This window comes from Cervus elaphus, chromosome 6, assembly GCF_910594005.1.
Source record: "Cervus elaphus chromosome 6, mCerEla1.1, whole genome shotgun sequence".
Taxonomy (NCBI): Eukaryota; Metazoa; Chordata; class Mammalia; order Artiodactyla; family Cervidae; genus Cervus; species Cervus elaphus.
In genome coordinates, this window is record NC_057820.1 from 23848619 (window position 1) to 23873404 (window position 24786).

The 24786-nt window shown below is 35.4% G+C and overlaps 1 protein-coding gene across 4 annotated transcripts in view; it reads left to right on the forward strand.

The window, feature by feature from the left end:
- CNOT6L (CCR4-NOT transcription complex subunit 6 like) overlaps positions 1–24786 on the forward strand; it is a 113605-nt gene that overhangs the window by 75235 nt on the left and 13584 nt on the right. For all 4 annotated transcript variants that reach the window (XM_043906398.1, XM_043906396.1, XM_043906397.1 and 1 more), the window contains 5 exons: positions 3448–3516; positions 5773–5930; positions 8397–8551; positions 20612–20763; positions 23551–23778. In XM_043906398.1, the coding sequence (XP_043762333.1) occupies positions 3448–3516; positions 5773–5930; positions 8397–8551; positions 20612–20763; positions 23551–23778 (762 nt within the window). The remainder of the gene's footprint in view (positions 1–3447; positions 3517–5772; positions 5931–8396; positions 8552–20611; positions 20764–23550; positions 23779–24786) is intronic.

Below are 24786 nucleotides of genomic sequence, written 5' to 3' on the forward strand. Positions count from 1 at the left end.
ATGAATCTTAGATCTTTTGAGGAACGCACAGGTTCCTCAAGCTTTGTTCTTTTTTTTTTTCCAGTTTTCTTTTTATTGTTCATATTGAGTAAATTCTCTTGATTTGTTCTCAAATTCAATAATGTTATGTTTGGTTATCTGTATTATTTTGCCCTGCCACTTCTATTGTGGGCTTCCCTGGTGGCTCAGCTGGTAGAGAAGCTGCCTGCAATGTGGGAGACCTGGGTTTGATCCCTGGGTTGGGACAATTCCCTGAAGAAGGGAACGGCTACACACTCCAGTATGCTGGCCTGCAGAATTCCATGGACTGTATAGTCCATGGGGTTGCAAAAAGTCGACACAACTGAGCTACTTTCACTTTGCACTTTTTTTGCTGGGGTTTTCTATTTTTTCATCTGTTTCAAGAGAATTGGTAATTACTTTATGAAGCAGTTTTACATTGACTGCTTTAAAATTTCTGTCAGATAATTTCAACAGCTGAATCACCTCTGTGTTATTGTCTGTTGGTAGTCTTTCCTCAAATTAATTGTGATTTTCTTAGTCTTTGGTATGACCAGTGATTTTCACTTGTGTCCTGGATATTTTTAATAGTATGTTAGGAAACTCATGACATTTTAAACTCAGCAGCAGGCAGCTGCCCAGTTTAGGTTTAGCATGTGGGTTTTGTTGGCTCTTTAGGCTCAGCTGGCACCCTCACTGTGGGACACCAGGCCCAGTGCTGTTGATCACTGTGAGGTGTGGGAAATCACACTTCTCTTACCCCATCCCCCAGTCCTCCTCCAGGTCTGTTCCTCATGGCTTCAGGACTGTCTAGCATTTAGTGTGGCATGTATGGAAGATAAAAGTAGGAAAATTGTTTTAGATCACATTTTTAGGTATGATGTTGAAAGATGTTAACTGTTGTCTCTTCTGTTCATAATGAGAGTAGTCTTCAATTTTTATCTACATTCTGGTACTTGGCTAGACCTATACAGATTTAGCTATTAAACAGTCTATTTAATGGTTAGCTTATATAAATATAGTCCTATCCTTTGGAGTTTGAGTAAGCTCTGGGAGTTGGTGATGGACAGGGAAGCCTGGTGTGCTGCAGTCCACGGGGTCGCAAAGAGTTGGACATGACTGAGCGACTAAATTGACTGATCCTTTGTCAGATCATTGGCCATGCAGTTTTATCTTTGAAAAAAGTCAATGTTAAGTAAATATATGTCACACATGAATATATTATTCTCTTTGAAAGAAATATTAAAATTCTGGTTAAGACTAGAATTTCCTTTGACCACTGCCTTTAATTCCAGTCCCTTCTGTGTAAGTAAGCACACTTATAAGTTGGGTGTGTATCCTTATAGACATTTATATATAAAAATTAAACCAGTAGAAATTGTCTTGCATTGTATTACTTTGCATATATGTTTTAAATTTTTTCTAATACAACATATCCTACTATAATATATTATTATCCAATTATTAATACAATATATCTTATTATTATATATTTTCTACTTTTTCTTCACCCAGCAGAATTTCTTACATACCTTTCCACTTTAGCATGCATGTATCTTTTTTTTCTTTTAAACTATGGCATAGACTTCTGTGAAATGGATAAACATTTACCACTACTTATGCTGTTATAAACATTGGCATAATGAATACGTTTGCTGCTTTAAGCAGATAGGGCTGATCCCAAGAAATAGAATTGGTGGGTCACAGGGACATGAATGTTTTAAATTTTAAAAGATGATGCCCATTTGTCCATCCAGATAGCTGTACCAGTTTGTATTCCCACCAGTTGTATGTGCAAGTATCTATTTCTTATCACCTCACCAACCCTGGATATTATTAAACTTAAATTTTTTTTTTGTCAACGTAGATAAATGCTATCTCATTTTTAAGTTTCTTCTGGTTACTGGTGAGATACAGTATCTTTTCCATGTTTTTGTTCTTCAATTATTTTGGGGGAATAGTATATGTTTTATTTACACTGTTAAATTGTGCTGTATTAAGATATGGGAAGCATCAGAATGTTGACATTGCTTTGTTTTATTTTGATAATTTTCATGCTTTCTGAGTTTTTAACTATTTGCTAATAAGGATCCCAGCAGCTGAGGAGTTCTTTGTTTACTCTCCATTATATTTATATAATGAGCTTCTGTTTTAGAGAGAGTTGCCATAGTTCTGGCACGGCACTCCTAGGAGGCATGGTTATTTTCCAGGATTCAGTGTGTTGAACCAGCTGGATGGTTTGTTATCTTATGATGACCTTCATTACTTTCCTGGCAAGATACGGACTATGCAAAATAACATTCATTTCACTTTGTGAACAGTATGGCTGCTAAAAGAGGCATCCTTTAGCTAGACTTTTGGAACACTAAAATGGTTAGTAAAATGACACTTTTTAAAAAGATCTTGGATACTTGGTTCAAAATTTCTGTGGCTGGGTGATGATGGAGTGTTTCTGCTTAAATGAAATACATTTCTTAGCCACTAATTCGCTGGGTAAATCTGCAAACTTGAATCAAACTGTCCTTTAATTGCAATTGTGTTTAAAAGGGAGAAGAAAAAAGAGGTAGTTAAATCTTAACTTAGTGCATTTTCTTTCATCTGATAGTTTGGTAGAATTTAGTTCCATAATATTGACAGTCATATCTGAGCAATTAATGTTTAACCAGTGCCTTCCTTTTTTCTATATGTACAATGCCATTTTAATCTCTGGCTTTGTATCAGCATTATGAAAGAAAGATTAAAATTAGGAAATGAAAGCCCTATTAGAAAATTCAGTAGTTTTTATTATACATGCATGTTTGTTTTTTTCTGTTTTAAAAATATTTGAGTAATTTTGTTCATCAGTGTGTTGAAACTTCACGTAGCTTTCATTTTCCTGCTGGGAACAAGACTGAGTACAGCTTACGTGTATAATTAAGACATAAGCCTCTTACTTAAGGATTTAAATAGGTACTTTTTAAAATAAATACCTTGAAAGTATAAATGCCATTAATGAATTTCTTCGTGTCCTTTTCAGATGTTAGTTTCATGTTTTCTGCATAACTCTTCATCAACTTCCTTCAGCTTTTAAATCTTCATTATATTTCAGTACTAGATTTTTAAGACCATATGGATTTCCCAGGTGGCACTAGTGGTAAAGAACCCACTGCAGTGCAGGAGACATAAGAGACAACGGTTCAGTCCCTGGGTCAGGAACGTCCCTGGAGGAGGGCATGGCAACCCACTTCAGTATTCTTGCCTGGAGAATCCCATGGACAGAGGAGCCTGGTGGGCTACTGTCCATGGGGTCACAAAGAATTGGGAGGACTGATGTGACTTCGCATATACACACGTGGGCTGTTATAGCTGAAGAGAAAACAGAAGCTGATTTGACATTATAAATTAATAAATAATACTGATTTTAGAAATATAGGAAATTACATTTTTTAAAAAATATTTTTTTTCCAGTTCATCCAGAGCAGCTTCCTCCGAGGCCATGGATTACATTAAAAGAACGAGACCAAATTCTGCCATCAGGTAAAATAGTTTCTCTTATTCTTTCTTGACTTTTTTCAGATACATTTGAAATGCCATTTGGGCTTTATGATGAAATTAACCTTCAAATTAGGCCTTCATTTTACCTCCCCTGAGTAGATGAGTTTAGAAATACTGGTGGGTAGAGTTAAAGTCCACCCTAAGACTTAAGGACAAGAATCTCGTATCTTTCACAATGATGGGGCTCTTGGTTTGAAAATTACTTATTGTAATAGAGCTTTCCAAATGGCATCTTCACATAAGGTTTGGTGATTTAAGAAAAATGAGGAGTAATGAATTTTCTTCTGAAAAATTTTAAACTACTTAGATTTATCTTTCTTTAGTGGGTAGACTAATATCCCTTGTAGAGGGATAATTTAGACTGAGTCAAATTACTATATTGGAAACAGAATATGATACCAGGCCAGGGGTATAGAAATGGTATGGGGTGAAGATTTGAGCAGTTTAATTATATGATTCAGCATTTCTTGAACTGCAGTAAATGTAGAAAATATAAACCTTTATCTTTTTGTGCAGACCAATGATAATTTGACATTTATAGGGCTTCTTTCTGTTTATTAGACATTTTATAATTCGGATTTCTGCTTAAAATAAGTTGTTATTAATATTCCTCTTAGAAGTAATAATTTTTATGATACCTAATTTTATTTTGAAGATGAAAATTTTACTGTTATAATATGAAGTAACCAAATGCTGATACTTAATTTTAGGGATGTTCAGTTGTTAAAAGGGTGATTTATAGCCCCAAAACTATAATGGTAATTAAACTATGTAAGAATTGATCCTAGATGGTGAAAGAGGTACCAGTATACATAATGACCACCAGTCAGATCCCCAGGAGGCCTCTGAACTAAGTTTCTCATAATATCTTCCCATCATCTGACTCTTGAGTCAACTTCAGTTGAGCGCTACTTCATTTCTTGTATTCCTTACCGTTTATTAAGTATTTGATTCTCACCCATGTCTGCCCATTGTGATTACCTGGGACGCTTTTTAAAAATATTAATGCCCAAATCCTAACATACTAAATTAGTCTGGAGTGATCAACATTTTTTTTTTTTTTTAAAGTTCTATAACGTGATTCTAATGGATAGCTAGGATATAGAATTAGTGATAGAAATCAGGGATTTTCAAACTGGTGTGCTTGTGCATAGAATCACCTTAGGATTTTGTTAAATTGCAGATTCCAGTTCAGTAAGTCTTTGTGAAGCCAGAAAGTTCTGCATTTCTGAGTTACAAGGTGATAGCTGATGCTGCTGGCTCCTAGAGCACACTTTTGAGTAGCAGGGGATACAAGCTGTGTTTTCCTGTTAGTTTACTTGTAGTCCTTTTACTGGCTTCCTTGGTGGCTCAGTGGTAAAGAACCCACCTGCCAATGCAGGAGATGCAGGTTCAGTCCATGGGACAGGACGATCTTCTGGAGTAGGAAGTGGCAACCCCCTGCAGTATTCTTGCCTGGGAAATCCCATGGACAGAGGAGCTTGGCGGGCTACAGTCCATGAGGTCACAAAGAGTCGGACATGACTTAGCAACTGAGCATGCACAGTCCTTTTACAGTTCAAGGGAATTTTAAAATGAGAATTTAATTTTAAAAATGAGCGTTTGATTTGGTTAAAAAGGTTTCTCTTATAACTAAACTTTGTTAGTCTGTGTTCTTCTGGCTCAGAGCAGTGAGAGAAGTAAGAGACTCAAAAGTACTAACTGTGACTATTTTGTTCACGAAAGGTAATGAAAGCCTTTTAAAGAGAAGAAAATTAAAATTTACTTTTGTAATTTACTTTTATTCCATTTATAGAGGAAAGTTTTGGTCAGCAAATTATGTGTAAAAATTGATTTAAAATTAGATTATTTTTGGCCACACCGCATGACTGGCAGGATCTTGGTTACCTGACCAGGGATTGAACCTGTGTTCCCAACAGTGGAAGTGCAGAGTCCTAACCACTGAGCTACCAGGGAATTCCCTAAAACTTGAATTTTTATTTATTAAAATATCCTTTTAAAAAATCTCAAATATGAGCTGTAAGTCTGATTCTGGTAAAAGAACTTTGGTATGGTGGATGGACCCTGCTGAAGTTTTTATATAGTTTAACAGAATCTTGCCCACAGTGTTTCACAGTGGTGATATTTGAGTTATGTTTGTGTGGCATGTATGATCGTGTAGGTGTACATGTGATATTGCTTTAGAAAAGGTTGCCTAATTTTCTCCCTTTTGTCTTGTTTTTTTCTCCCACTTCTTAGCATCATTCACGGTTATGTGTTACAATGTGTTATGTGATAAATATGCCACCCGGCAGCTATATGGCTATTGCCCATCCTGGGCATTAAACTGGGAATACAGGAAAAAGGGAATTATGGAAGAAATTGTTAACTGTGACGCAGATATCATTAGTCTTCAGGTAACACTATAGAGATTGAATTGTCTGTAACTTAAAGGTGAATCTAAAAATTACAAAAGATCTTACTTTTGGGAGAGATTCTGTGTTTGAAGGAAAACCCAAAGGAATTATTTTCTTAAATATTTCCACAGTGAAACGGTTTTGTATAAGCTATGAACTTATACTCATTTACTGTTTTCTTAAGTGAAAATAATTTCACCACATTATTCATGTTAATTTGTGTTATGAACAAATCATTGGTATTGCCGAAAGAGAAAACTACTGAAGATTGAATCTTAAAGAAATATAAATTTAACTTATAATGGGATCTGTAAAACAAAATTACTTGTCTACTATTGTTCCTCAATGATAAACATATAATAATATTGTACTATAAATCATGCATTTTTGCCTTATTTTTAAAAGCAACCTCAGAAATTTAGATACTTTATTGAATTTAACTGATTAAAGCACCTTTTGATTAAAATATGTGTTTTACTGCTTTTCAGTCCTCAGCTAATGAATGGCCAAGAAGGTTTACAGATAGTTTTTAGTACTTCTTTTCTTAGCAGTTTTCAAGGCATATTAAAGGCTTTAAGGTATTTTAAAATTTTGAGTGTCATAATTTCACACCTCCTTTTCTGTATAGCTTAAGAATAAAGTCATTACTTTTATAATAAATTTTTTTGTGTTAGAGTAGCTTTATTATTTACTTATATTTGTGTTATTATCCATGATTCATTTGACTCTGGAAAATAAGAAAGTAGTAGAAGTCTTGAAAAGTTAAATTTTCTTTTAAACACTGAGAACTGATACAAAATGAGGGGAGGAGGAGGCAAATATGGGCTTACCAGGTGGCACTAGAGATAAAGAACCCGAATGCCAGTGCAGGAGACATGAGACACGGGTTCGATCTGTGGGTCAGGAAGGTCCCCTGGAGGAGGGAATGGCAACCTACTCCAGTATTCTTGCCTGGAGAATGCTGTGGACAGAGGAGCCTGGTGGGCTACAGTCCATAGGGTTGCAAAGAGTCTGACACAACTGAAGCTACTTAGCGCATATGGAGACAAATAAGCATAGGCTTATGTTATTTAATTTTCCTCCTTTGATTCAGTATTTATAGTAATAACAGCCTCACACTCTTCCTTAGTAAGTAAAGTATAGTATGAAGCATGTGAAAGTGAAGTTGCTCAGTCGCGTCCAACTCTTTGCCACCCCGTGGACTGTAGCCTGCCAGGCTCCTCTGTCCATGGGATTCTCCAGGCAAGAATACTGGAGTGGGTTACCATTTCCTTCTCCAGGGGATTTTCCCAACCCAGGGACTAAACCCGGGTCTCTCCCGCATTGGAGGCAGACGCTTTAACCTCTGAGCCAAGAAGCATCATAATTTTTAAAATGTTATTATAAAAGTAACACTATGTTATAAAGTGTTCATTCCAGAGAAGTTGGAAATATGAAAAGAATATAAATAATAATATAATAAAACATCTGATCCTGTACCCCAAAAAAAGTTGCTTAAACTACCAGGGTTAAAATTTCTGGGGTATTTATTATATTCTTTTTAAAGCATTCACTTGCCTATTTACAGATATGTCTTCAAAATAGAGATCACACTATTAATGTATTTTGTTTCTTGCTTATTACATTTAATATACATTTTCTGCATTACTAAAATTTCTCAAAGCCAATTGTATGAATACATACTAATTGATTTAGCATTTTCCCTGCTGTTGGACATTAAGGCTGTTTGTTTTCATTGTTACAATATCATGTTGTTATAAACATTAGCACACATAAATCATTATCGTCACACTTGATTATTTCATTTGGAAAGATTTCTTAAAAGTATATTATGGGTCAAGTAATAAATTAGTCTTAACTTAATAAGTGCCAAATTAACACAGAGCATTGGATTATTGGTATTCAGGTAACTAAAAATTCCTTTAAGTAGGATTTTTGTTGATAGATCTTAAACTTCTCAGTTTTGACTATTATTCCTTTCCACCACAGTTGAGAAATACAAAATATTTTTTTAATTACCTCCTAATATAAAATTTTCAAATTCCCTACTTCTTAATCTGTAATATGACCAACTTTCATATTTTGTATTTCAATTTTGTTCAGTTACCAGTTGAGGAAGTGAAGTACAGTAGTGGTTGTTCAGTCACTAAGTCGTGTCCCACTCTTTGTGGCTGCATGGACTGCAGCATGTCAGGCTTCCCTGATGAACTCTAAATTGGAAGTCAGGAGATTTGGGACCAACTAACTACCTGTGTAAACCTGAGAAAATCATGTTATTTTTTTATTCTTTTAGGCTTTACAGAGCTGCCATTGTCAAATGGTAGCTGCTATCAATAAGGTAAGGTAGTTAGATAATGTTTGTTAAATGAAGTATTCTAACTTAGTCACAATTTACTCACAGTGTTGCACAGTTTTACGTCTTAGTTTTCCTCTGTCATGTCGGTGATAATGTATCTTCCATCTCAGGAAGTGGAAACAGAGCAATACTTCACTCTCTTTCTGCCAGCATTGAAGGAGCGTGGATATGATGGATTTTTTTCTCCAAAGTCACGTGCCAAAATCATGTCTGAGCAGGAGAGAAAGCATGTGGACGGTTGTGCAATATTCTTCAAAACAGAAAAGTGAGTTGCAGAAACAAAGCATAATTTCTTTAATTACCACACATTTGAAATTGTCTTTGGTTTGACCCTAAAATAGACAAAAAGCTGAAAAACAGGTAATATAAAAATTAAAACTATTGGTAAGATTTTATTTCTTAGGCTGTGTATTGGAAATTAGAATGTTTATCATATTTTTTATGCTTTTTTGCCAAATTGCACTAAAAATATTAAAAGGAGTATATACTTAAATATGATATTATCATTATTTTATATTTCCATGAAGTAAAATATTAGTTTTGGTGTAAAAAAGAAAGTAGTACCCTTTAAGATTAGAACTAAGTGATCTGAAGTTTCTTTTAGTGATTTTTTTCATTTGTTATCATGTCTGACTCTTTGCGACCCCATGTACTACAGCATGCCAGGCTTCCTTGTCCTTCACTATCTTCTGGAATTTGCTCAAACTCATGTCCATTGAGTCAGTGATGCCATCCAACCATCTCATCTGTCACCTCACCCACTTCTCCTCCTGCCCTCAGTCTTTCCCAGCATCAGGGTCTTTTCCAGTGAATCAGCTCTTAGCATCAGGTGGCCAAGTACCGGAGCTTCAGCTTCAGCATCAGTCCTTCCAATTAATATTCAGGGTTGATTTCCTTTACGATTGACTGGTTTGATCTCCTTGCAGTCCAGGGGGCTCTCAAAGAGTCGTCTCCAGCACCACAATTCAAAAGCATCAATTCTCTAGCGCTCAGACTTCTTTATGGTTCAACTGTCACATCTGTACATGACTACTGGAAAAACCATAGCTTTGACTAGAAGGACCTTTGTCAGCGAAGTGATGTCTCTGCTTTTTAATGCACTGTCTAGGTTTATTATAGCTTTTTTCCAAGGAGCAAAGCATCTTTTAATTTCATGGCTGCAGTCACCATCCTCAGTGATTTTTGGAGCCTAATAAAATAAAATCTGTCACTTCTTCCACTTTTTCCCCTTCTCTTTGCCGTGAAGTGATGGGACCAGATGCCATGATCTTAATTTTTTGAATATTGAGTTTTAAGCCAGCTTTTAGTTGGCCCTTTTCAGAATCATTCATTTTTTTTTTATCAACTTTTCACCTTTTCCAGTTAATACTGTGTATGTTTATTTCTCATCTTACGAGAAGTCACTCAGTTGTGTCCAAATCAAAGGACCTTATGGACTGCAGCCTGCCAGGCTCCTCTGTCCATGGAATTCTCCAGGCAAGAATACTGCAGTGGGTAACTGTTCCCTTCTCCAGGGGATCTTCCCAACCCAGGGATTGAACCTGGGTCTCCCACATTGCACGTGGATTCTTTACTGTCTGAGCCAGCAGGGAAGCTTAGTCGCTTATTCACTAAATGTTTACTGAGCATTTGCTTTATGATGAGTGCTGTGCTAGTCACTGTAGAACCAAAAATACATGGTTTCTGATCCTACTCAGAGCTCCAGTAGGAAAAGGAAGGAGTAAATATCACAGTATAGTATGGTATATATGTGTTAGAGATATGCCTGGATAGATAAGGGAAGGTGAAGAGAAGCACAGAGCTTATAGAGGTAGGGAGTTAAAGGATTGATTGAAACAAAACAATGGAAAGTGGTCATGACCTGAAATGGAAAACAGAAAACATGACCTTTTTGTTTTTTCAGGGCTATAATGTAGTTGATGAAAGTACAGTCAAAGATAAACCTATTATGACTTCTTATTAAAATATATGAACAATCTTGTAGAGGCCTCTGTGCTTTAATATTCTTGAGTTTAAAATGGAAAAAAGTATATATTCAGAGGTAGTTACAAGAATTAAATGAGATAATGAATGGAGAGGTACTTTTTAAATCATTAAGTGTCCCAGAAATATTTTTATTATTGTCATATTTCTCTTTCTGTAATCCTTTGCAATTTTAGTATTTCTCTCTTACTAGGTTTATGATGCTGTGTGCATTGAATTTAGGAATTGCATTTCTGACTTGAGGGTTAAGAACCGTAACAAGCTTAGAAGGCTATGTCTGTCTCTTTTTCTTTTTTTGGTTTGGAATTATGAAGTTATTATATTACTCTCTGTGTCATTCTTTTATTTATTTATTATTTTATTGAAATATAGTTGATTTACAATGTGTTAATTTCTGCTGTACAGTAAAGTGATTCCATTATATATATATATACATTCCTTTTTAATATTCTTTTTCATTGTGGTTTATCACAAGATACTGAATATAGTTCCCTGTACTATACAGTAGGACCTTATTCTTTATCCATTAGTTTGCATCTGCTAACCCCAAACTCCCAGTCCATCCACCCTCCACCTCCCCTCCCTTTTCCCCTTGGCAACCACAGATCTGTTCCCTGTGTCTAAAGGTCTGTTTCTGTTTCCTAGATAGGTTTGTTTTTGTCATATTTTAGATTCCACATATAAGTGTTACCATACGTTATTTTTCATTTTCTTTTTGACTGATTTGACTTAGTGTGATGAGGTCTGAGTCCGTCCATATTGCTGCAAATGGCCTTATTTCATAGAAGGCTATCTTTTGAATAGCTGGCTGAGTGACTAGATGGTTAGAGGCAGATTCTTTTGGTTATCATCTTGAGGAAAAGAGAGAAGTATATTTTTGCCTCATAAAGGCTGCCAGTTTTACAGTGGAAAATTTGAAAGCACCTCCAGCCTTCAGAAGACTGAAATGTATGGAGTGAGATAGAGGTGGTATTATATAGTTAATAACTTAGGTTTGATACATTAGATAGGAAATCATCTACTAATGGAATAGGCACATAAACACTTGTGACTATTTTCCTGTTATAACAAAGCATTTCAATGTTTTTATTAATGTAGGCCTATTTATTACCAGCATGACTTGTTATTTTAATAGATTCTTTTCATTTGTTTAATAATTAGTACACAGCCCTGTAGTATCTGAGGTCAGAATATGCTATATACTCTTCTAGTAGGTTGATGTGATATCTTTTTTTTTTCTTTTTTACAAATTTTAGCATAACAATAGCCATTACTTTGTAGCATTTGCATGTCAGCTTTTTTCTTTTATTCACACTGATTATCTTAATTTTTAAAGCAGTCCTCAGAGTTAGGAGTTTCCTCATTCTTACAGATGGGGAAGCCAAGACATGGAGAGTACCTGGCTTCACAGTCTGTGCGTTTAACGCACAGTCTGTGCGTTTAACCACCGTGCTGAACGGAGCCTTTAGACTTCTTTTATGTGTATACAACTTGTATATATATATATTTTTATTGAAATATAGTTGATTTACAGTGTTGTGTTAGTTTTAGGTCTGTAGCAGAGTGATTCTGTTTTACATATATATATTCTTTTTCAAATTCTTTTCTCATATTGGTGATTAGAAAATATTGAGTATAGTTCCCTGTGCTATATACTAGGTCCTTGTTGTTTAGACTTATTTCTGCTTCTGATATCACTTGTACCTCTTAGAAGGTTATCTCATTTGGAAAAATTACCTTGAATTTCATATTTGTTACCTGTATTCACACACAAATTTCCTTGAAACATCATAATTTAAAAAAAATTACTGATAACACTGATGAGATGTGATGAGATGTGACATCAGCTTGTTTTTCCATTTGCCATTGTTTCTTTCTGAACGATGATATTATCATTTTTCATTCCTTTCACAGTTTTGAGAGGGAAATCTAAAATGCCTTGATAGTTTATTAGAGGTAATTAAGATTTTGAACTAACAGTTATAACTGTTATTTAGGAAACTTTAGACAACCGACTATTTGAAAACAGACTTGAATTATTTAAAATGCTGTGAATTTTTTTCACTTTGAAATATTTTGTAAAACACACATATGCATATGGGCATGTATTTTGTCTCTCTGTGTGTGTTTGGAAAACTTACTATAGGTAAATTTTTGAAAGTCAAAAAGTTTCTCTTTGCCATATTTTGTCCTATAGACTAAACAGTTAGTAGAAATGGAGTCTTGGAGCCCAGTGCACGATTTGAAGAAATCGAAAATGTCGAAAAATGGAGCTGAAACCAGACCTAGATACTAGACATACTTGCTGTTCCTGAGGTTAGCTGTTCTGATCTAATCATACTTTGCTTCAAATCAGTGAGAAAGGGAAAGATGAAAACAGCAGTTTTAGAACAGTGTGACCATTAATTACACTGTGACGAGGCAGTCTCTTCAATAGGGTTGGCAACTAGGTTGTCGTGGTGCTTAGTCCTTGTATTGCCTCTGCTCTCTGTCTCAAAGACACCAGGTAAGACCAGGTCCTGTTTTGCCTTCCATTTTATGACAGGTTGTTTTGTGGTTGAGAAGAGGGCATTCATTTGTAGATTATATAGTATTGTCCCAAAATAACCTATTCTGATAATCCTGTCTTACTAGTTTCTCAGTTACTAATTTTGTCTGTCATAGATGGTGGTTGCATTTAGAACTTTAAAATCGGAGGTTGTGATTTCTAGTTTCCAGTGTTAGCTTTCCCATTTATTTAATCTGGAACATTGCTTTATGCCAGTTTCGTTACCTTTCCAGTGTGAATGTTAATAATAACTGTTCTGCCTGACTTCAGAGGTTTTTTATGGGGCTAAAATGACCAAAAATGTGAAAATGCTTTCAGTGGTTAAAAGAGTTGTACAAATATATCTAGAATGGTGAATATCCACTTTTCTTCCCTATTTATCTCACTCTCTAAGCTTACCTTTTCTAGCAGATTATTTTTTGTAACTCCCATGATTACTTGAAAGGACCCAAGAACACATTTTATAGCATCTTATACTGCATATACAATAAAAATTTCTATTTGGTTTAGGTTTAAGAGTGAGTTTAATGTGATTAGAAAGGGTCATGGTTCACAGAAAGGAGAAGCAGAGTAGAGATTATTTGGTTGAGGTGAGAGGAGAGAAAGTAAGAAGTATTGTTCTAAAGTAGTATGGAATAGAATATGGGTAAACTGTTTCTTACTGTTATTATAGATGTATTATAATTATAAATGTAGTATAAAATAAACACAGAAACAAGATGAGTTGTAGGAGGTTATCTAGCTATAGTAGTGCTGGAAATCTTATTTTCTAAAAGCAGAGTCCCTGAAAAGTTCTTATGGCCCAAGAAGCATATCTATGCCCTTATTTAATTCTCACTGGAAAAAAGGAATTTTCTGTGGTTTCTCAGTTCTCAGCTATCTCTTTGATTCTTCAGCTGTTGGTGAAACTGAAATAATAAGATTGCGAGTATGACTCTGACCATTTCTGTATCTCTAAGCACTAAAAAGGGGAGTGTTTGGTTATAATGACATGTGCTCTGTTTAGGAAAACTGATTTTATTTTCCTGAACTTTTTGAAACCAAAGACATTAGAAACTAGATACCTCAAGAAGATTGGGATGTTTAAGTCAGAAATAGGGCAATACAGTAATAAATCATACCAATGAAGAAGAAAACTGAAGGGGTAATTTGAGGCAGTTAATGAACCAGTTAATTGTTCAGGATTCATTTTAAAAGAAGTGTTTTTTTTCCCCCAATAAAAAACTCAATAACCAAGCATGTATTAAAGAAAAAAAAAGAGCTTATGAACCTGTCTTCTTTGCCATGAAAATTAAGAAAAAAGGGAAAATTGGATCAATGTGCTAAGGCAACAAGGAGAATATTTTAAATAACATCTGCACTATACCCATGTGCATTGTGCAGTCACTAATTAATGATCAAGGAAAAAAACTAGTCTTGCAAGCTCTATTTTACTTTCATGGTCTCTATTGAGGAGAATTGTTTTCAAACTGAAAAGACTAAGACAAGGTAAGGAGGAGATTGGGAAACCAAGAAGAGGAGCTTGGGAAGCCAGGCAAATCACTAAACTGCCTTAACTAGTTAGGTTTCCAAATCAATATAATTATATCCCATGGTATTAAAATATCTTGCCAAAGTATGATTAGAGAAGTAGATGGCATGAGTCATCTATAGCGAGCATTGGAGTATAGGAGCAGTTCTAGTATATTGGAGACAAATAAACCACCTCATTTGCAAGCCTCAGTTTTCCTCATCTTTTTAGTGGTAATGAACATTGGTTTGACCAAAAAGTTTGTTTTTTTTCACAAGATATTACTCGAATGAACTTTTTGGCCAACCCAGTAGTATTGTCTGTCACAATTTGAGTTCTCGAGAAACAAGACTCCCAGGTTAGTTTGGTGTTTAGGAGTTTATTAGGGATCAAAAGCTGTGGCAAGGAAGCGGGGAAAGCAGAATTGAGCATAGAGAATAGAACTGGGTTGCACATCAGACAGCCTCAGTTGGCCCCACCTGTAGCTTTGGAGCTGAAATGGCCTGTGAGAGTTAATCCAGGAGGAACCAAAATCCCCAGACCTTTATCTTTCGCTTTTGATCTGTTATGTGCCACTCCCAGAAATACTTGGACTTTAGTGAGGCAGCCCTCGCAACTGGAGCAGTTCCTGAAGGACTGATGAGGCATCCAAGCAGCATCTCTTCATGTCCACACTTTGCAAAGTTTTAACAAAATTTTAGGACTAATAATATGAAGTAATTTCACAGGTCTTGATACAGAGTATATCCTCAATAATAGACGGCTTATTATTGCTTTAAATTTGTTCTGCACTATTCAGAATTTTGATTATATAAGAGAAGACATATGCATACATATAAGATTTATAAAAAACCAAAAAGCTGGCAAGGATATTTTCATCTTTTGGAAAACTAGAATGTTGTTTCAAAGTGCCCTTAATATCTGAATGGGTGAACTAATGAGCAGAAATAGAAATGATACTCAACAGGAATAAAGTCTGCAATTCTTCAATTATTAAAAGAAAGAGGAAGAGAGAAAATTATTTGAGATCACAGAAAAATGTTTATATGCAAAACAACTTATTACTACACTAATGAATCTATTACTATAATCTCATTAATTATCATAGCTCATATCAGAAATACCTTAAATGCCTAACAGAATAGTTCAATCATGGTGAAATTATTTAGTGGACTATAATGCAACCATAAAAATTGATTGTTGAAGCAAATATATATATATATGTATATATATATATTTAATTGTGGGATAATTGCTTTACAGAAGTTTGTGGTTTTTCTGTCATACATCAACAGGAATCAGCCATAGATATACCCAGGTCCCCTCCCTCCTGGACCTCTCTCCCATCACCCTCCCATCCCGCTCTTCAGCCTGTCACAGAGCCCCTGTTTGAGTTTCCTGAGTCACACAGCAAATTCCCATTGGCTGTCTGTTTTATGTATGGTGCTGTAAATTTCCATGTTACTCTCTCCATACATCTCATCTTCTCCCTCCTCCCCTGCCGCCATGTCCATAGGTCTGTTTTCTATGTCTGTTTCTCCATTGCTGCCCCGGAAATAAATTCATCAGTGCCATCTTTTTAGATTCCATATATATGTGTCAGTATGCAATATTTATCTTTCTCTTTCTGACTTACTTCACTCTGTATAGTAGGCTCTGGGTTCATCCACCTCATTAGAACTGACTCAAATGTGTTCCTTTTTATGGTTGAGTAGTATTCCATTGTATTTGTGTACCACAGCTGCTTTATCCATTCATCTGTTGATGGACATCTAGGTTGTTTCCGTGTTCTAGCTATTGTAAATAGTGCTGCAATGAACTTTGGGGTACATGTGTCTTTTTCAGTTTTGGTTTCCTCAGAGTATATGCCTAGGAGTGGGTTTGTTGGGTCATATGGTGATTTTATTCCTGGCTTTTTAAGGAATCCCCATACCATCTTCATAGTGGCTGTATCAGTTTGTGTTCCCTTTTCACCACACCCTCTCCAGCATTTATTGTTTGTAGACTTTTTGATGATGGCCATTCTGACCCGTGTGAGGTGATATCTCATTGTAGTTTTGATTTGCATTTCTCTTAAAATGAGTGATGGTGAGCAACTTTTCATGTGTTTGTTAGCCATCTGTATGTCTTCTTTGGAGAAATGTCTGTTTAGGTCTTTTCCCTATTTTTTGATTGGGTTGTTTGTTTTTCTGGCAATGAGTTGTATGAGCTGCTTATATATTTTGGAAATTAATCCTTTGTTAGTTGTTTCATTTGATATTATTTTCTCCCATTCTGAGGGCTGTCTTTTCACCTTACTTATAGCTTCCTTTGCTGTGCAAAAGTTTTTAAGTTTAATCAGGTCACGCTTGTTTATATTTGTTTTTCTTTCCCTTACTCTAGGAGGTGGGTCATAGATGATCTTGCTTTGATTTATGTCATTGAGTGTTCTGCATATGTTTTCCTCTAAGAGTTTTATAGTTTCTGGTCTTACACTTAGGTCCTTAATCCACTTTGAGTTTATCTTTGTCTATGGCATTAGGAGTTGTTCTAATTTCATTTTTTTATATGTAGCTGTCCAGTTTTCCCAGCACCCCTTATTGAAGAGGCTGTCTTTGCTCCATTGTATATTCTTGCCTCCTTTGTTAAAAAGAAGGTACCCATAGGTGCGTGGGTTTATCTCTTGGTTCTCTGTCTTGTTCCATTGGCTTATATTTCTGTTTTTGTGCCAGTACCATACTGTCTTGATGACTGTAGCTTTATAGTATGGTCTGAAGTCAGGAAGCTTGTTTCCTCCAGCTCCATTCTTCTTTCTCAAGACTGCTTTGGCTGTTCAGGGTCTTTTTGTGTTTCCATATGAACTGTGAAACTTTTGTTCTAGTTCTGTGAAAAATGCGATTGGTAATATGATAGGGATCACATTGAATCTGTAGATTGCCTTTGGTAGTATAGTCATTTTCACAATATTGATTCTTCCTTCCCAGGAACATAGAATATCTCTGCATCTGTTTATGTTGTCTTTGATTTCTTTCATGAGTGTCTTATAATTTTCCAGGTACAGGTCTTTCGTCTCCTTAAGTAGGTTTATTCCTAGGTATTTAATTCTTTTTGTTGCAATGGTGTATGAGATTGATTCCTTAATTTCTCTTTCTGATTTTTCATTGTTAGTATATAGAAATGCAAGTGACTTCTGTGTATTGATCTTATATCCTGCAACTTTGCTGAATTTACTGGTTAGCTCTAGTAATTTTCTAATAGTTTCTTCTGGGTTTTCTATTTATACTATCATGTCATTTGCAAACAGTGAGAGTTTTACTTCTTTTCCGATCTGTATTCCTTTTATTTCTTTTTATTCTCTAATTGCCATAGCGAGGACTTTGAAAACTCTGTTGACTAATAGTGGTTGTGGACACCCTTTTCTTGTTCCTAATCTTAGAGGGAATGAAGCATATGGTATTTTACAGGGAAATGTCCCTGTCTATATTAGAGTACTACTTAGAGTATTATTAATAAGTAAAACTTCAAGTATTATTCTAATTGTGTAAAAAATGCACACACATGCTTGAGAGAAAAGTCTGGGGAAATACGTTGAGATGTTGATGGGGGTGTTGGGTTGCAAGTGACTTGACTTTTTCTTTATTTTTTTTCTCATTTCCCAATCTCTGTATGTTACTTAATAAAATAATTATTTTTATTTTTTATTTTTATTTCATTTTTTTATTTTTAAGCATCTATAAATACAGAACTGAAGAGACCTGGTTTAAGAACTAAAATACCAAAAAGTTGTGGAGATATATTATTACTTATTTAGCTTAAAATTAATATGGCTTTTCCAAAAGTACATTTTCAGTTTTTATTAACAAAAATTAGTCCAAAATGAAGAAGATAGTAGTTCACTTATCTCCAGTTCTAGGTACTGCACCTTTGAGTTTAAACTTGAGTTTTTCAAATAAACAGCTGTTTTACACCATATATCATGCAAAGAATTGATTTCTTTTCTGGAGAAGACTTGGGAATTATATTTAAAGTAGTGTCAAATGGAAAAGAAATTCTGTGTTCCTTTAAAGAAATGGTCTAGATTTATGTTTGATTGAAGAAAGATACAGGGAAACAAATTTTAGTAAAGACAGTTCTATAATAGATAGTCTCACTCTACCACCCCTACCAAATAATATCCTGACTCTGGTAGAAGAAAAATATTACAGTATTAAGCTGTTAAACAGAAATTTCAGACTTTCCTGCAGGACCCTAGATTCCTATAAATAAGCCTTAAGAACTCTGTAAATATTTACAAGATATTTCAAAAGTTAAATCCAAATAATTGAACTAAGTAATTTTAAAATAGCACTCAAATGTCCCAAATACCAAATTTTGACACTTTGGAAATCAATAACATGTTCCTGATACACTGCTTAGCTGACTTGTTGCAGACCTCTGAATTGAGTTTTTGCCTACTTGCTTGCTTTTTTCTAAGTTCAATGCTAGTTATTTACCATTTGTATCTGTGTGTCTGTGTGAATCAGGGTTTTTATTAATACTTTGTAACCAAAACAGAATAGAGAAATAAACTGGATACTGAGACTGATAGAAGACTATAATTATCATCTCTACCCTCTGATTTCAAATTTTTATAAACATCAAAACAGATTCATCATTTTCAATGATTGATTTATTCAGAAATAATACTGCTTTTATCTATTTTATATATGATAATCTTACCAAGAGTTGTTTGAGAAAGAAATTCTACTGCTTAAAGACACTTTTAAAAGTCCTGATATTGAGGATGACCCATTGTATCTGTAAGACTTATTTTCTATCTGCCTGCTTCTCTTTCTCTTGCCTTACCCTAAGGCACCATTATCAGTCATCCAAACAACCTGAGAAACTTTCTAATTCGTCTCACAGTTCCCAAACTTTGGCTCCTATAATTCATTGTCTGTAGTGGAGCTGCAGTGATCTTAAAAAATATAAATCAAATAATATCATATCCTTGCTTAGACTCTACTTCAGTCACTTCTCTTCCTCTTAATCTCCAACATCATTTCATACCCTTCCATTCTTTCCTAACCCATAAATATACAAAGTTCTTTGCTAGCCCAGAACCTCTCACTTCCTTCTCTATCTGGAATGCTCTTAATTCCATTCTTCACCTTGGTAATTTCTCATCATTCATGTTCCAGTTTAAATATCACCTCTTTAGAGGGTGGAAACTCCACTCCTTTAGTCACTCTGGCTTGGGAGTAGGCACATGACTCGACCTTTTATTCTTCTCAACCATCTGAGACATTCAGACTTGGAGTCGGGAGAGTATTATTTCATCTAGCACAGGGTCCTGCAACACAGTACAGTCTTAGTATTTTTGAGGGAATGTGTGCATGCTTCACTTTGAAAGCTAGGAGGAAGATGGGGTAGGGCTCCTTTATAAAAGTAGAGATGTCTTTTCTCCTTTTAAAACCTAGTGAAAGGCAGACAGTATATTTAGTAGGTTTTGGCTGTTTATAAATGCTTTACAAACTTAGTAAAATTAGACTAACAGAGGTTAAATGGCTTGGCTAAAGTCATCCTACTATTAAATGGCAATGCTGGACTCAATTCTGTTAAATCCTACAGTACCTACTTTGCCACTAAGGAAAGGAAATATGTTAGTACAGATGAACAAGCTGTAATCCCAGGGAGAGCCATCCCTCATCTTATAGAATCATTCCTTCTGTTCACTTATATTCACCCAATGCCAACTTTCTAGTAGAAGCCAGATGGAAAAATTGGCTTCGCCTTAGCTGGGATAAGGGTGTGTCCCTGCATTTTCTTGACAGATTTCTTGATGTGGTGAGAGTAAAACTGCCAACAGGGTAGGTAGATTTTTTTCTCTTCTGTGTTTTTAACTTGCTGACTCAGTTAAGGTTGTGTTTACCTTTTTGAATACCAGAAAATCCCAACCACCACTTAAAGAAATAGGAGAAGAGTAATTTTCTCACGCAGGAAGTCCAAAAATGGCAATCCAGAGTTAGTTCAGCTGCTTCTCCATTCCTAATGGGCTGTCTTTTGCCCTCTTGTCTCTAACCACGTGGGTAGAGATGGGAAAGGGTAAAGGAGTACACACACCCACACACACACACATACCATGTTTGCTAGGTGGCACTTCCAAGAAGGCTTCTACAGTAATCAGACTTTTCCTCTCATTGGCCAGAACCGTATCACAAGACCCCTTGCAGCTAGAAAATGACTAAGGAGGCAGTGAGTAGTGTCTGTATCTTGTGCTCTTCTCATACCTGATGCCATAATATTAATGCATTGTGACCTTTTAGATTTACATTGGTGCAGAAGCATACGGTGGAATTTAACCAAGTGGCAATGGCTAATTCAGATGGATCCGAAGCTATGCTGAACAGAGTGATGACGAAAGATAATATCGGTGTCGCTGTGGTATTAGAGGTCCACAAAGAACTATTTGGAGCAGGTGAGTGTGGTTTAAAATCTTCCTACTAAAAATAAACACCATCTCAAGTGCAGCGTGTCATGCTGGTATTTATTGCATAGTTATTTTCTCATCTTTTGAGGAAAGTTAAACGAGATGGGCAGGAAAATAGTCCTGCTTTGTCGTTTATGTCTTGGGATATTACTTGCCAGGTACTCTGTTAAAAGGAAAGTCTTTAATATGCCATTAATTTCAAAAGGTTATTTGAAATAGGAATTGTTTTAAGCTGAATTTGGAAATTATGATGACTTTTTAGCTGTATTTTTAGCTTCTTGACTGTGAAATCTTTTGTCTTTAAGGTTAAGTACTTGGCACGTTTTCTTTTAATTTCTTTGTTATATCTCAGTCATTGTCAGGGTAAGAGCAGGATCTTTTATCTACCTGGTACTTTTCTTTTCCATTTTAGATATTTATAGCTTCCTTCAAAGTCAGAGACTCATTATGTACTTTGCATATCCAGACCTTTTCCCTCTCCTTCCTACTGCCTGCCTTTGAGCATTTCATTGCTTACCTAACTGTATTTCAGGTAAAAGCAGGGAGAACGTGTCAAGACCCCATCAGGGCTTTTATTTAAAATGTTTTTCTTTACTTACTACCTGTAGAAGAAAAGATTTTTGCCTTAAGTATTGATTTGAATTATTCAGGCCATGCATATTTGTCATACCTCCTTTTCTCACTGTTCTTCAGTTTATCTGTCATCAAAGATGATCAATCTTTGATATATGATTTAAAATTCCTTCTTCTTTTTTATCCTCTTATTTGTACTTACTTTTATGTCCTTTCTAGTCTCATTCTTCTCAAAAGCTTGGTACCTTTTTTCTGGTAATGCGAACATTGAATTTGTTTTGGAGTTTTACTCTCCTTTTAATCTGTAGAAGAGTAATTGTAAATTATACAGTTGACACTTTCATATTCTGAAATATCTCTCGTACTCCTAGAGGGGAAATTTAATATTATAGAAGGTGCTTATGGCCTCTTTAAAGGGGCAAGTTTTTAATATTTAATATAGTGAATGTTTAATCTATAGCCAAAAATGACACTATAAAACTTCTAGGAAAAGACGATAGCTTAGAGAATTTGGGCTGCAGTTTTTTGTCTTATGACCAAATTGCTTTAAAATGACTGTTTCTATCACATATAAAAGATACTTCAGTTACTTGTTTACTCAACATTAAAGATAATTATAGCTTGGTAAGATGGAAGCTTAACTTTACCAAAATAATAGACTGAGAAAATCCAGTCTTTCTGCAGAGTTTATATTTTCAATAGAAAAAAATTTTAACAAATCATTATAGAAATTTCAATAGAAAAGTTAATTTTGTATGTATCTAGTATTCCAACAGTACCAAAGTATATAGAGTAAAACATGATAGTCCCATCTTATTTATACACTCTGGGAGTAACTCTTACTCATTATTTACACATTACTAGTGTATATGTGTATACTTTTTATTTAAATGGCATTACACCATGCATATTGGTTTCCCTGGTGGCTCAGCTGGTAATGAATCTACCTGCCAGTGCAGGAAACATAAGAGACGTGGGTTCAGTGTCTGGGTTGGAAAGATCCCCTGGAGAAGGAAATGGCAACTTGCTCCACTATTCTTGCCTGGAAAATTCCATGGATAGAGGAGCTTGGTGGGTGACGATTCACGGGGTTGCAAAGAGTCAGACCCACTGAGTGCGCACACACATACCCCATGCATGTTGAGTGTTGTGCCTTAAAAATTTATGGATATCTTTCTCTGTCAGTATATCTTAACTGAGTTGAATTTTCAGTTTTTCTCTCCAAACATGCTTATAGCCTCTTTCAGGGGGCAAATTTTTAATGTGTTATCCTTGCCCACTATGTTAATATTTATTTTGGCAGAATTATAAAACAGTATTTTAGGGGGAAAAATAACCTCAGAAATTTTGTAGTTGAATACCTCGTTGTCCAAATGAGCCTGAATACCAGAACAGTTATTAGTAATAAAAATTAGTAATAAGTAACAAAGCCATATCTGAAAGCCATGCCAGACTTTGAGAGCATACTTCCTAATTCTCATTTTTAAAATTACTTCTTCTGAGTGTATGGTATGAAGATTTTGGTAGCAGATTCATAGCAAATTCACTTCCTTACTTTATTTTGTATAGATTAATATCATGTTCTTGCATTTAACTACTGATCTTGTCACTGATGTGCTCAGAAAATGCAAAGTAAATGAGTACTGGGCAGTGGGAAGGATTTAAATTAAGGTTTAGGTGATTCAAATAACTAAAAACCTACTAGGTTATTGTGATATTTACGTGACAGATATTTAAACTTCTTGTTTACACTAAACTCAGCAAATCAAGGTACTATAATCAAATATTGGTTATATCATGGGATAGATCCTAACTTGGATAGAGAGAAGGAGTTGGCAAACTTTTTCTGTAAAGGACCAGGTAGTTCATTAATAGTTTAGGTTCTGTGGGACACATACGGTCTCTATCACAGCCTTCTTTTGTAGAACCCTTTAAAAATGTAAAACCAGCTTCAGCTCACACAGGTTGTACAAACACAGGTGATGGGCCATGGGCTGCAGATTGTCAATCCCCATGTTGGGATTATCAGAATCTCAGCATGTTATCTTCTAAGAACTGCTTTATGAGTTAAAGGGGGGAAATAGAAATTAATGGAAAAGAGTAAAGAAGTGATTATGGGTTTGGGGGAAAAACTCTTAAGATACTGCTTTTTTGATAATAAAGTATAATCTTAACCTTTGTTTCCCTAATGCTTAAATTTAGGTATGAAGCCTATTCATGCTGCAGACAAACAGCTGCTTATAGTGGCAAATGCCCACATGCATTGGGACCCAGAGTATTCTGATGTGAAACTCATTCAGACCATGATGTTTGTCTCAGAGGTTAAAAACATTCTGGAGAAAGCCTCAAGTAGGCCTGGCAGCCCAACCGCAGATCCTAATTCCATCCCGCTGGTGCTATGTGCAGATCTTAACTCATTGCCAGATTCAGGTATTGATAACATGATTTACTCTTTGCATTCAACTTTGCTTTTACTTCTGGTTGAAAGGTCAGCTGGCTGTTAACTTTTGAGCAGAGAATTTCTCTTCTAAATTCAAGAGTGTATCTGTAAGAATCCCAGGAATAGGACATGGGGTAATTGAGAAGAGTTTATTCAGCTAAGCTATTTCCAAAGGCTAAGGGACACAAAACAATGAATGACACAGTACCCTGCTCCTGGGGGAATTAGGGAAAGGGGTGGGAGCTGCTATCAGAACTTGGAAACAGTAGTTATGAGGAGAGGGCCATGTAATAGGAGCTGCGGATTTGAACTGGGATACAATCAGTCCCTGGCAAACCAACAAGAAGGGAGCCAGGGGAGTATATATCTTAGCTTGTCTCTGCTTCTGTCCTCTGATCTCTCACCACTGCTGTCCACTGACCAGATCCAGCAGAGTGGGAAGGGGTTTGCAGTTGATGTAAGTCAAGGTCAGCCTCCTGTGTCAGAGAGTGCAGTGGAGAAGGGTGACCTGAGAGGCAACTAGAAAATGTTCAGCACATATCGTTATCTAGTTTAATAATGTTGGTAACCTTTAAGGGAGTTCATTAAAATCCTTTAATTCTGATATTAGGTGGCAGAAGAATGATCAGAATTATCTTAGGATTTCACATTACATCTTGAGCTCCTTTTAACCTCTTTATGTCCTAACTTAAATTACTTTAGATCTTTGTTGAAAAGAATCAGTTCTGCACTTAGATATTAAAATTCAAATGTAAAACATTATTGTTGTTTTGCTGTTACCAAAGCATATTCTAAATTTTGTATATTTTTGGTAAGCTACTTTAAATTGTTTAAAACAACCACTCAATAGTAAATGTAAAATAACCCAGATACTTACAACTGTAATATAAATAAAAGTCTCACATGTAGAAAATACCTTTGCTTTCTCTCCTTAGCAAATAAATGCCGAAATCATCCTTTCACAAAGGTTTGTTTTCAGCTCCTGGCCCCTTTGACCC